At 39.2% G+C, this 14,854-nt stretch overlaps 1 protein-coding gene across 12 annotated transcripts in view; it reads left to right on the forward strand.

Moving 5' to 3' along the window:
- The window catches only part of nrxn3b (neurexin 3b), a 352,928-nt gene that overhangs the window by 108,017 nt on the left and 230,057 nt on the right, over window positions 1-14,854 (forward strand). For all 12 annotated transcript variants that reach the window (XM_036210518.1, XM_024290417.2, XM_024290428.2 and 9 more), the window contains 2 exons: window positions 576-1,014; window positions 7,547-7,930. In XM_036210518.1, coding sequence (XP_036066411.1) covers window positions 576-1,014; window positions 7,547-7,930 — 823 coding nt within the window. The remainder of the gene's footprint in view (window positions 1-575; window positions 1,015-7,546; window positions 7,931-14,854) is intronic.

Below are 14,854 nucleotides of genomic sequence, written 5' to 3' on the forward strand. Positions count from 1 at the left end.
GTTTGCTCACAGCTGAGCTCTGACTAGCAGTGTTGCTGTTTCCCACATTCACACACTGACTTCCACCCCAGATCTTTATTTAGAACAGAATTGAAATATGTTGTTTTTTTACTATGTGCGTTAATAATGTAAAGCTGATTTTTACTTTAAAGGTTGATACTTTATAAGATAGTTTTTTTTTAAAAATAACTGAGTTACTATAAATTAGCAGTGAATGGGAAAGAACATTCTCTGTTTTTTTCTTTTAATTTACTAAGAATAATTCTCTTAATTAAGGTCAGTCAGCGTTTCAACAAACAAAATGATCTGTTCTTAAATATTTATTACATTTTAAATTGAATAAGTTCAAGCTAAAACTAAGAAAACAATTTGCAGGACATCAGAAGTTCATTTTTTCAGCAGTTTTTTAATGAAAACAAACATATGCAGTCCTCTATTTGCTCTTATAAAGAAAACATTTTTAAGCATCACTGCAGATAAACTCAATAATATCTGAAGGATCATTGGGGTTATCCGTACTGATAATGTGTAAACGACAGCAGAAGTCTTTAAATGCATCCTCCATGTCTTCCCAGGTGGTGTATAAGAACAACGACATCAGGCTTGAGCTCTCCCGGCTCGCCCGCATCGACGACCCGAAGATGAAGCTTCAAGGCGACATTGTCTTCAAGTGTGAAAACGTTCCCACTCTGGACCCCATCAACTTTGAGACGCCCGATTCCTTCCTGGCTCTGCCCAAGTGGAACACCAAACGCGTGGGCTCCATCTCTTTCGACTTCCGCACCACCGAACCCAACGGGCTGATCCTCTTCACCCAAGGCCGGCCTCAGGACCGGCGGGACGCCAAAGGCCAGAAGAACAACAAGGTGGACTTCTTTGCCGTGGAGCTGCTGGACGGAGCGCTTTTTCTGCTGCTGGATATGGGATCTGGAACCATTAAAGTCAAAGCCACGCAGACTAAAGTCAATGATGAGGCGTGGCACCATGTGGACATCCAGAGAGACGGACGCTCAGGTACGAACACAAGGATGGTGATGATAAAAGGAAAAAATCTGGATCGCTCCAGACTAGAAATAATTTAAGTTTAGCATCTGGACTGGGTGGTCTAAGTGAGAGTTTATTTATGTAAAAAAAATGTAAAGAAAGTCCTAAATGCAGGAACATCCAAGTAAAACAAGAAATTGTCTAAAAGAAAGAGATGAAAGTGTCTAAAATCAGAGAAACTTTGAAGACCCACTCTGATGAAAATAGTGTTTTTAACATGTTCTTGTGACATAAATCCAGTTTGAAAAATATCTTATTTATGGGAAAAAAGCCATTTTTGAGTGCATGAGCTAGCGAGAGTGCATGTAAACAGAGAACTCTCAACAATGGTGAGGGGGGGGGTTCCTTGAAACAACGGTACCACCCACAAGTCAGAGGTGATTCTTTAATGAACTCCTGCCGTTCTGCAGAAGCTATGTCAGAGAAAACAACAGTTTTCTTTTTTTATTATTATTTTTTTTATTTTGGCTAAAAACAGCATAATTATAACAACAAGATCACCAGGAATGCTTTGAAATGTTCTCAAAATATTAAAGAGGGTCTTGAATTCTTTTCTTAGGGATGTGCTGTAGATATGAAGTAGAATACTGGAGTACGAATCTTTTTTTTAAAGGCAAAAATGTAAATATAACAAAGAAAATTAAAAAAACAAATGGTTATGTACCACAGGCAGCAGTCGATAGCTTACTATTCATTTCAGTTTTTCTACTTAAAGTGCTACTGTAATTTTCTTGCTTCGATAAAAATAATCTTTTAATCTATTAAAAGTTAGAAAATAGTCATTTTGGTATCACAAATAACGTCAGAAACAAAGGCATCTTGATTTAACTCTTAAACAGCAGTGATGACACCCAAACAGCACACAATCCTCAAAATACCATAAATCTTCAACAGTTCGGGCAGTGAACATGAATTAGCCAATTTTGATGCTTTTTATTTTGGCTTTTGCACCAAAATGCATCACATTGCAGTCGTAAAGTGTTGCATATCAGCTACTTTCACCATTTTCTCCATTACACATATACTTTTTTAAGTATTTCAAAAACTGCAAGTGAGAGAAATGTTGAATGATTTGTGAAATCTTAACCACTGGCAGCAGTTCTATCACAGATGAAATGCTAGAAAGGAGAGAGACTGGAGAGAGGGAGAGTTGCAACAGCTGCAGGACTTCAAATACCTTCTGATTATCACCGAGGGATGATGTAAACGTCTTCAATATGTTTATTTCAACTCCTCTATGGAGGATAAAACCCTACCTCTCTTGATAGCTAATGCGTGTATTTCTTTAGGCTTTTTTATACATTAAAAAACTAAGTAAATACACGTATTGGGAGTAGATTGTATTAGAGAAAGAGTTGAAAACTTCCTTTGCCTTGAGCTCTATAACCAACACAATCTGTGCATTAGGTAAGATCCTCCAGAGAACGTGGTTGTTTTAGTCGGCGTTACAGCCCATGTTATATATCAGGTTGAAGCAGCCAATTTAGCCGTATGTCAGAGCTCGCCGCTTTGATTAATCACCAGCGCAGCACCCCAGTGCAACGGCAGAGTAGAAAGTTGGATTTTTTTAGAGGAATGAGACAGATAAATGGATTCCAGACTGAGAGATGCTTAAGAACAGGCATAATCACAGTTGTGACTTGAGTGAAATGTTAATATGGGTTGCAAGTGAATTATTTAATGCCAACTTCAGCTCGTTTCTAGCTGTGGGGTAAATATAGCATTGTGCAGGTGCCATAGATTTGCTGAAAGCTATTTTTAGACTTAAAAAAAGGGTTGGATGTAATCCCAAAACGTGACGTCGGCAGGAAATTTACATTGGAGTTAAAATGAGTGGATTAAATCCCACATTGCCGTGTTAACTTTTATCACAGACGTCCTCATTGGGTATGTTTTGAATTCCAGTTGGGCTATCTTTATGTGGAGCTCTCTGTGGGATTTCAGCCTCCGCCCACAGGCTGAAAACCTTCACGTCAGTTTGAGTCTAGTTTTACCCGCAGGACTCGGTCAGACTAAATTCAGAACACAGGTTTGCATCCGAGACAAGCTCACGTCTTTTCAGAGCAAAAGTTCACAGATTTTGGATCCTTGTTTCGGGCTGTGGGCGGGAGGATTTTCTCTGCGTCAAGCTCCGCGTGACGTCTTTTAGGTTTATTTGAGCACAAGAGATTCCTTTCTTGATACCTTGTGCTTCTAAGTAAACTGGCAGCAGAAAACAAGATGGCGCCTGACAGTTGAATATTTGACTTATTATCCTGAAGTTAAGAATGAGGGAGTCAAAAAAAAATCATCAAGTCAATTCAAGTTTTTATATAATGCCTAAAAACATTAAAATGCACTGAATGTAATAAACTGCTTGAGATTTACACGTTATTATAGGGTATGTGTATATATATATGCTTCCAAGTCTTTTTTAAACAAACAGTTATGTCCCCTATGGGTAAACCCAGCTCGGGTCTAAGGGGGAAAAAAATACAAAAGGGACAATAATAAAAACTGTAAACCAATGAGATTAAAAGGAACACGGTTTATTAAATAAAGGAAATCCTGTGTCCTAAATGAGATCAAAAGTCAAATAATTTGTGGGCTGGTCCAAACAAAAGACAATCCAAAAGGGAATTGGAATAAAATAAGTCAAACATCCGCAGCTCCCTGCTAAGAGCTGCCCAATCGAATTCTACCTAAACCAGGGGAGGCAAACTCAATCGCACAAGGGGCTAAAATCCAAAACACACTTTGGGTCGCAGGACGAACAGGATAAACATTTATTGATTTTAAAACCATAACTTTTTAACGTAATTATGAACTATATATATAGCATTATCTGCAATAATGCTAGTGTGAATGCTGTAAGCTGAATTTGGCCTGAAGATGCTGAAATTGATAGCTAAAAATCTTCTTCTTCACCTTTTGTTGAAGCTAATAGCTGTTGGAGGTGATAGACAGCTAAAATATTAACTAAATGCCAAATTAGATTTAAAAAAAATAAATAAATAAATCAGCCAAAACAACTAGTCTTAGGAATGGTGGTGGAGGACCCAAACGCAGGAGACAGGACATGGTGGCAGAAACTCAAAGATTTACTTAAAAACTCAAAACATGACAAAACCAGGAGAAACCAAACCAGTGACGTGACATAACAGAACAGATGACCTGACAATGAGAAACTGAAAACCAGACACTTAAATACACTGAGGTTGATTAACTAAATGAAAACAGCTGTGGATGATTTAACCTGAAAATGGTGGGACTGACAGGGGAACACAAAACATAACAAAACCAGATCACAGAATCATGACAACTAGCCTGTAGCTAAAAAAAATGCTAAACTTTTCAAAAAAACTGAAAAAAACCTTAAATTAAGAAAATTAGCTAGCATGTAAATATTAGCCAAACTCCAAAACAGCCTAGAAAACCTTTTTTAAAAGCCTAAATTAGCCAAAACAGCTAGCATGTAGCTAAAGTATTAGCTAAACTCTAAAATAGGCTTAAAAAAAAAAAAAAACAACTAGCTTTTTAACATAATTATGAATAATAAAAAGGTAAAAGTATGATTCCAGAATAAATCAACTTAAATAACTTTCAATATTTTACCCTCCATAAAGATATATTTTATTAAAATTTTACAAGTAAGAAATAATCGCAAGATAACAATCGGGCCATTAATAACAAAAAAAAAAAAAATGGTCTGGAGGGCAGGATAGAATTACCAGAGGGTCACGACTGAAATGTGGCGACCTTAACTTTGACACATGTGATCTAAAGAAAACAAATAAACAAAGCTTGAAAATCAAGACTACCTAGGTCCAACCGCAAACTAAAACAACAAAACCCAGTAGTCCAACACTTCAGAGGACAAAAAGGGTAAAAGAGAACAAGCCCCACCCAGTTCCTCAGCCACAGGCACAGCCTCCTTTGTCTTAAATATCCAACAGGTGCCAATTACAGCACATTGGCCACACCTGCCAGGTGAGCAGAAGGACTGGATGGAAAAAAGTCCAGCAAAAGCAGCAGGACGTAGCTCACTCCTTTAATGCAAATCCACTTTTTGCAAAGGAGTGTTTTTTTTAATCTACTAATTACAACTTTTATAATCTTGAAACATCAAATCTCCAAATTATAAAGTAATAGTAGGATTTAAAAGAGGAGATATGGAAGCAGAAATTGCACACTTTTAGGTGTTAAAAACCCACAAGAATCGTCTTTTGATCTATTTATGAACCCTTGTAAAGTCTTTTATTAAAGCTGGGAATGGGAAAAACCATGACTATTAGGGTTGGCAGTTCATTTTTTCGACCAATATCGACCATGATGTCTAGGTGCCATCGTGTGGTCTGTAGTCGTATCCTCTTGCATTTCTTAGAACTCTTATTTGTTCATGTCTTTAAACATTAGATGATGTTCTTGTACTCTGAATATTCTCACAATTGCAGCCATAAATTGTGACTTAAGCTTCTGTCGCTCCCACCGAGCTACAATAATCTACTCACAGCCCTGTTATACATTTCTGTGTCCTTTTGCAGAAACGTATCAAAGACATTCTTTATAAATCTTTTTATTCAATGTGTTCAGACCAGACGCCGTAAGCCGCCGCAGCATCATCTGACTGTCAGCGCCTTGTTTCATTTCTGTAACTGCCCTACAAAGCAGATGCCGGTGTTTATCGCGAGGGTAGCCTTTCACAGCTGGTTGGAGCCGAGACGTGCTGTTTCTTAACCTTGTCTTGCTAATGCCAATCTGAGGCAGCAGATGGTGGGACCGTCCCGGCGTATCATTAGTTTTGACCCAGGTCAGATAAACATTACCCAGCCTTCGTCGTGACCTCCTGCTGGGCGGTTCCCAGCGCCTTCATTAAAAAGAATGGACTCAGAGAAGATAACCTACATCTACTAGGATGTTGTCTCAGCAGTTTCTTTTGCTTTGTAATGAGTAGTTGCAATTATAATTTAGAATGGATAAAATCAAACAGAGAAAAAGCAAAGTTTAAGTTATTAAACCTGATGCCTTTTGTAGTCTAAAGCTACATTCACAACACCCTTAGTGAAAAGTCAATGTAAACTGGCGTGTAGGCCCTTTTCGGGCTTCTGCATTCAAATCTCTTGTGTTAACACATTGCTACACAAGTTTCTGCGACGGCCATTTAACGCATTCTAAAGCTAAACCTGATAACATATCCAGTACCGCTTACAGTAACACATCCAGTAATGCTTCCAGTAGTGCATCAGGTAACGCATCCGGGAAACATTCAGTAACACATTTGGGAACCTATCCTGTAACGCATCAGGTAACACATCTAGTACTGCTTTCAGTTACGCATCCGGTAATGCATCCAGTAGCATATTCAGTAACGCATCAGGTAATGCATCTAGTAACGCATCTGGTAACTTATCCAGGAACGCATCCAGTACCGCTTTCAGTAATGCATCCGGCAACGCATCTAGTAACGCATCTGAAAATGCATCCAGTAGCATATTCAGTAACGCATCTAGTAATGCATCTGGTAAAGTATCCGGGAACGTATCCAGTACCGCTTTCAGTAACGCATCCGGTAATGCATCCAGTAGTACATCCAGTAACGCATCTGAAAATGTATCTGGGAACACATCCGGTAATGCTTTCAGTAACTCAGCAGGCAATGCATCCAATAACGGATTTGGGAACACATCCAGTAACACATCGCTAACACATCAGGTAATGCATCAGGAAGCATCACTCGTCCCTCAGCTCCATCTGAATGAACTCTTAGATACGTAGTTGTAGAAGCTAATCTTTCTCTAACAGTTCTGGTATCTCCTGTCCGTCCTGGGATGGGATCTCTCCCTCATGTGGGAATCCCTAAGGTTTCTTCTTTTTTTCCTGACTCAGGTTTTTTAAGGAGTTTTTCCTTACCGGGAGGGAGGGTCTAAGGGCAGGGATAACCAGTTTATGTAGTCTTAGTTTTTAACTATCGTTCATATTTTGAAGCCCAATGAGGCAAATTCCTTTGTGATTTTGGGCTATATAAATAAAATTTAATTGAATTGAATTAATGCATCAGGTTAAGGATCCGGTAACGCATCCATTAACGCATCCGGTAATGCATCCAGTAACACATCCGGTAATGCATTTGGACCCTTGATTTTACGTGTTTGGGAACACCCATAATATCGTAATGTCAAAAAGTGATGTGGAAGGGGTCCTTAACCAAACTTGGTAGTGAGAATGTGTTAGTTGTTCATGAAACCTCAACGAAAATTGACGTTTTACAACTTCAGATCTAATTTGCCTGATTTATACTAAATACTAATTTAGAATATTAAACTCTAATTTATTCTTTTAGCTCCTTCCAGAAGCCCTGGGGATCCGAGTTGTGTTTACTTCATGTAAAATACACCTTTCTAAATGTTTCAAGCTCTGTACAGAAAGTACAAAGCAATAAATATGACTTTGTTCACTGTGACATGTTAGCATGTACGTTTTCTAGAGTGTGACATCTGGGAATAATTGCTTTTTCGCCCTGCAGGCATCATCTCAGTAAACAGCCATCGGACCCCCTTTACTGCAAGCGGAGAAAATGAGATCTTGGACCTTGAAGGAGACCTTTATTTGGGCGGTCTGCCGTACAACCGGGCGGGTTTGGTGCTCCCCACAGAGCTCTGGACGGCTATGCTCAACTACGGTTATGTGGGCTGCATCCGGGATCTTTTCATCGACGGACGGAGCAAGAACATCCGGCAGATCGCTCAGTCGCAAAACATAACTGACATCAAGTTTTCCTGTAGCAAGGTATCGGGAAAGCATTGTGACAGCAGCCCCTGCAAGAACAACGGAGCGTGTAGGGAGGGATGGAACCGGTTCGTGTGTGATTGCACTGGGACGGGCTTCTGGGACAGCACCTGCGAGAGAGGTCAGTGTCATTTTCAGTTTTCTTTATGTCCTTGATGTGTTTGGGTTGTATAACCATCGTGTTTGCCAAAAGGTTTATTGATTTGTTGATAAATCAGATTGAAAAGGTTAAAGCAGCTGATAGAGTGATGTTTTGCTGAATTTTTTTCATTAACCTCAAACATTGTAGCGAAGTGCCTGTAATTGAACTCGGTCTGTGGATTTTCTAGTAAGTGAACTCCATATTTGCCACACAGGAAGTTTGACCTTAGATGCTCTATTTATTTTATTTGTGCTTTTATTTACTTCCATTTTTTATTATTATTTCATATTTGTGTTGAAAGTTGGAAAAGCTTCTGGGTAGAAACTGAACCTCCTTCTGCTGGTTAAAACAGACTCTCCTTTCAGAATTTTAAGAGACTGTGCATGAAGTTTTGATGAGATAGAGGAGACGGGGACACTGAGCTGTGGGAGAGAGTGTTATCTGTGCATTGTTCAGGTTCTTCTCAGCCATTTTGCAGTTTTACAGAGACTTGCTCGGCTCAGTAAAGGACTTTAAGCAGCCTCCTGAGAACTTGAGATCTGTAAAGAAATGAGCCTGTTTGAAGGGGAAAAAAATGAGCATCTGGAGAGCAGATTGTTAAGGCTGACAGTAAATGTGAGTATTGGAGGAGGGGAGATAGTATGTCATTGACAAGAGGAAACAGTGTAGGGCAAAATATCCTCCTTTTATGGTGAGCCTTCTAGAATATCTGCTGAGAGAAGACCTGAGAGTGACCTCAGAGTGTTATTGGCCTTCCAAGAACAGGACTTATGGGAAGTAGAGAATGGACGACCAAGTGTCCCAATGAGGGATGCAAGAACGAACAAGTGCTTGTTATGATGCTAAAGAATGGACAGTGTACCAATAGGCACGTCAGCAGGCCTATGAATGAAACTTGAGACAGAAAACAAGGCTCATTTGGTCTTCTGTCCTTCTTTTTCTTGTATTACTCTCTTCTTTGCCTATTCCGTAGCCACAACTGCACTTACGAGTAGACTGAGGCTGTCTACGGCTAGAAAATGGGCAATCCTGCATATTTTAATACCGTAGACCAATCAGTGAGCCAAAAGAGTGAAAATGCGCACGCACTATTTTTTGTAGCAAACTCTTATACAACACACTACTACAGTGTACAGTCGTTTTTCAACGTAGTACCAACGCATTCTCATTACCAGCTCGCCATGAATGAATGTATTCATTTTTGGTGTCCCCAACTCGTAATTTTTTTACATACTGGCTGCTCCAGGCCATGAACTGGTACCGGTCTGACAGATAAAGATAAAAGGAATACACTAATCCGGGGTCCCCAATCCTCGGGATGGGGACCAGACTGGGTGAAAGGGTCTGTAAAGCGCTTTGGGCCTTTGAGGCAGGTAGAAAAGCACTATACATTTATACACTAAGCGTTTGCCAAAATATTTTGTGATATATCTCGATATTTAGTCCTGCGATTGATTCTCACTAAGTATCGACCTTTTATTTTCGGCTGTAAAACATTATATTTGTCATCTTTTGGTGAGACGTTCCTTTGAAAGCACCAATATGTCTGGCAGCTACTTGAATTGTTTCATTTTTGTTCTGTTGTTTACAACAATTTTTCACTAAGCAGTGGCATTACTGTTCATGTTTGCTATTGTTAACACTGAATTTTACAGATAATTCCAATTCAATTGGTGTCAAAGCTTATCAAAGACATAGTATTACTAATTTGCACAAAAGTGTTTATTATTTGTTGCACAAAATAAGACACAAGTTGTTTATTATAAGCTAAAACATAAATGGGGATACATGTTCTCAGAAAATATGTGTTCTTCTTTATAATGTGAGTTATTAGAGACAATTTTTACGAAGTATCGCTGCATCGTGATATCAGCTATGTATCGTGTACCGCATTGTATCGTGATGTACCCAATAATTCCCCACCCTAGTATACACCATTTACACTAATCCGGTACCGGTTCCGCATCCGCATCCGGCACTGCGTCCGATACCACGCCCCGTGTGTTGGGATTCATTAATTAACGGAACAGCCAGTAACTCAACAAAATGATAAGTTGGGGATACCCAAAAAGTGGCGTGGAGGGGGCCCAAACCATACGCCCAAATATGACGTGTTAGGAGAGAAAACGTGTAGTAACTGCATGTTCCTTGCGTTGGACTTTTAGAAATTAAGAAGGTGGAGTGTAGTTTAAGTGGACATCCTACGGTCGTCCTACTGGCACTTTTTACAGTCTGTAAGGAGCCAGTTTGCACACTAATGACTATAGTGTGGTGTAAGGGCCCTGTACCACAGCATCACCCGTATGTTGTAGTGAGTGTAACTTCAATTATGCTTTCCAGTTCTTCACAATACTCTTAAAACATGCAGAATAATGCTACTTTCTATTTTCTCGATGGCCACATGGGTCTCAAGGGAACTGAGAGAAACACCTGAGCTCCCCTTAAGATTCAGCAGTGAGGCATGAGTTATTTTTCCTCCCTCAATTGTTTCTATATAGCTTTAATGCTTTGTTGTTATTTCACTTCTTCACTGTTTGGTACCGCAAAAAAAAAAAGATTTTGTTCTTTGAGATATATATTTCTCCAACAAAAGCATGTCATCCAGAAGGTTGGATCCAACATGACATAGACTGTCTGGACACACAGTTGGAGACAGATATTTCATTGCACTGTTGCAAAAATAGAGCAAAGAACTTTTACTTCTGAGCTTTTATCTGGATTTGCTTCATTTTTGTTGATTTCTGAGGAATTTAAAGTACAAAAATGTAACTTAATATAAAGTTGCTAACAAAAGTAGTACTTGTACTGGCTTTATACTTTACAGTATACTTTATACTGCAAAGTGTCATTTTGCAAGACACTGAAGCTCACATTGGTCATGGTGGTTATAGGTTGGTGCCAGTGTACGCCAGTGTATGAATGCATGGGTTAATGTGCTTTGGGCCTTATAAGAAGATAGTAAAGTGCTATATAAGTACACCTTTTACCATTCATATAGTAAATTGCTCTGAAATACACAAAAAGCTGTGCACCTTTTAAATATACATCCCTCTAATGTCCATTTTTTTGTTTCCTGCCACACTCCAATCCCTGAATAGTCATGTCTCCATTCATTGAGTGCTATTGGTACTTAGTGATAACTCACAGGACGTCAGGTGCCATCATTAGGAGCTGTGGGACTCGACTTCAATCTTCTTAGCAGCAGAAGAGGAATGAAATATGCTGATGTTGCCCCTGGAAGTGAATTTCTTGCTTCTGATGCAGCCATTATACAAATCTGCTCGCGCCGATATGTGTGTATGTGTGTGTTTGGATTTGTGTTGCTCAGTGCTGAATGTTGCACCGTGTCAGCATATGTAAATCGTTCTCTGTCAACAATTAGAAAGGCGAAGTAAAAAAAACATTTCGTTTGCAAGCTTGCATCACGTCTGTCGGCACATGAAAACGATGATCAGCAGCAGCAGCCCTTAAAGTTAAAGACACACAACGGTTGTCTACTTTCATGCTTAGATGCTTTTGGATTTTTTTTAATAGTTCAATATCTTCTAAAGATCATGCATAATGCACCAGTTTGTTAAACCTTAAGCACAAAAGAGGAATTTTACTCATGACGACTCATACATGTCAAGACAACTACTCATTTTTACAACCCATCGTAAAGAAAAAAGAACCAGTCAATGTTCAGTTTCACTTTGTAGAAGGTAAAACCTCATATAACATGAAAGTGAAGTATTAATAAGAAACATATTAAAAAAAAATATGGCACTATAGATTATACCTTGGGGAAATGTTAACAACTTTTGGGAAACTTCAGAACAAGAAAAGGGCTGATGGTGGTTAATGGTGACGCTTTCAGAGGCTGGTACTGAACACATACAACACAGATGGTGGTTGGAAATGAGCTGCTTTTATTTTAACCACCAATTACTGAATGGGTAATAAATGATAATTCTAGTTTCATGATCTAAATATTTGCTTGTTGTACTTACAGTAATATTGGTTTAGGGTAACCATGCTCTACACCATAGCTGATTGTCAATGGTGGCACTACATATGTTTGAAAGAAAGAGAACCACGACTACTGGTGGAGCTGGACTGGTCCACCACATCAAAATGATCTGGAGCATATTTATATTTAATTCTACATTAACTATAAAGGGCCTTTAAAAATAACTTTAACTAGTTAGTTACAGTGCAGCTGTAGTTCTAATGATTGTCCAAACAGGCTTGGGCTGGTTGATGGTTGAGGAACAAATTCCATTGAGTTTAGTGAACAAGAATTGTACAGTAAACATACATTTTATGCACCGAGCAAAGTACAAACTGGTTTTGAGTTTTACCTGAGTACAGTAGGGCTTACCCGTACAGGTTTTTGGGTTGTCCAGGGTCATAGAGGGGAGCGGACATATCCTAACAGCTGGGTCTTGCAGTTCCCTTGACGCTCTTACGGCTACCTTAATAGATGTCATGATATTGGAATGTACCCTTGCTGTCCGTGAGTGTAAAGTAAAGTATTCCTAAAGGTGCGTTCACACCAAACGCAGGGCGTAGGCGGCCAGTGTATAATGTTAAGTCAATAGAACAGACGTGACTTGAGACAATCTGAAGTCCTGCGGCGCAATAGGAGCAACTCGTATCCACCTGTAGGGGCAGTTCTGACTAAGATTGACTTTTGAAATGTCCAACTTTCCTTTTCATCAATATGTATTGATGAAAGTATTTGTATGCAAGATTGCCAGTGGTTTACTTATAACTTATACCTCTTAAGATCTCTTTAATTTGAAATGCTTGTTTTTTTACTGTAATAAATGCATCATGAAAGCATCAGAACTGTATTAGTCATGCTGGAAGAAGAGCTTATTTCCCTCCTTGCTGTCAAGCACTCCCTGACACTCCCTAGAGACGAAATCAAACAACCCCTGAGATGTGTTCACACGTGGTATTTGCTATTGATCTCAAGTCTGCTATTTACTATACGACAGAGAATTGTTTTTGCATGATGAGACCGGAGGTGGAATGATAAGAGATCAGTGTTACTCCCTGTGAGAACAACAAAGGTTTTACATTTCTACCTGACAGTTTGGCCTTTACTGCTGACTTTTAGCAAGACATGCAACCTTTTTATCAGGTTTGTATTAATGCTTCCGTTTGTCCATGGAAAATGTCTAAATGACCGTTGAGCGTGTCCTTATTTTGATGCCAAATAACCTCCGACCGGTTCTTGTGGCAGTTTAACACTCTGAAGGTGTCTTGGGATAACTGGTAAGTTAGCCATGAATCCTTTGGGCCCAGCAGGTTGTGGGCGGGAATCTTTTGTAGACGGGGCTTCCTTCCCACACACATCTTCAGATCTCACCATGTTTGTATCTGGGAAGTTTGGTGATATGAGAGTCTGTTGTGGTGCTTGAAGGACGGAGCTGTTCATGTGGAGATGCTACAGATCTGCAGAAACGATTGGATTCCTGTCATAATGTGTGATTGCTGATCCGATTCATACTTGATACTTGTACGTTTGGAACTGATTTACTGACCTAAAATCAATCCAGGACATCTTGAACCAAAACGTCCACCAGTGTGACTCAGAGATAAATACCTGGAACTGAACAGTGCAGGTGAAGTTTTCCAGATTCTTTGTATTTCTTGCAAGTATATGTGCACAAATAAACGAGTAAACAAATTAATGTCAAATACATTCAGATTTTAAGATCATAAAGTTCATCTCATTGTTGTTTTTTTGTTGTCCGCTGTCATGGCACTGGGTCGTTTTTTTATGTCATACTAAAATAAACTGACTGTGCCAAACTGTATTTCCCAATGTAATACAGTTTATTTAATTTTGAAACAATTTTACAACAGTAAAAGACTAACAACCTGCTTCAGACTGATCGATCTCGTTGGATCGTGGGAATATGAACAGATTCAATTGAGTCTGTTATTCGTTACACCCCTCTTGTCAAAGTAACTGAAGAATAGAGTGTTCTTCTTTCCTAAGTTGGAAATGTTTCTTAACCAGTACGGGTGATTTTAAAAAGATGTTGGAAATTGCAAAGATTTGCAGAAAACTATAAAACACGAGTGATAGAACGGCATCCTGGTTATTGTTTTAAATCCTTGTTTTCATCCATAGATATTTAAAATTGGGTTATTTGGTGTTTTTAAAATGTTGTTGTGACATTTTTCTGACAATATATTAAGTAAATTATGCTTAAATATGCCTTTTTGATTGTTTATTCCATCAAATTGTTTAGAATCAGGAAAAGAGGAAAAAATACAGTGTGAAAATAATTAAATTTGTGTCAGAAATACACTGAGGGTCCACAGATCAAGAGATGATTGAACTATCATTAATTTCTCATCAGGATTTTTTTGGTGGGGAGCTCTAAAAACTGAACATCTTACAATGTCATCGTGTTGAACAGAGCGACATATAACTCTTCGTCTGCGTCTGGGAGCCGAATATTCCTTTTGCTCTGTTTACCAGAAGAAAAAATGCGCCGTGACAGACATTTTAGACTGTTTGAGCAGATCAAAGATCGCACTAGGCGACAACCAACACACGACAGTGAAGCTGTCTTCCCCTTGCGTTCTACCTGTTATCAGTGCCAGCTTTACTAGGCCATAAAGATGATTTCTGTCTTATTTCAGGTTTGTTTCTGTTTTGCTTTTTCCCCGTTACATCTTCCCTCTGATTCCCCCTCCGCACCATCCCTGTGGTTGGCGTGTCGTTTTGGCTCCCCCCCACGAGACATGACAACACCTGTGATCATGCCTCGGTATCACACAAACAGATGTGGTGTCAGCATGGGAGGTTGTTTGTGTGTTTCCTCTGCACATATTATGTTACTATTCAGTTCGGGAGGATTCCTGCCCTTTCCCAGTGTTTTCTGTCCTTTTCTGGGAGCA

The sequence above is a fragment of the Oryzias melastigma genome, linkage group LG24, assembly GCF_002922805.2.
Source record: "Oryzias melastigma strain HK-1 linkage group LG24, ASM292280v2, whole genome shotgun sequence".
Taxonomy (NCBI): Eukaryota; Metazoa; Chordata; class Actinopteri; order Beloniformes; family Adrianichthyidae; genus Oryzias; species Oryzias melastigma.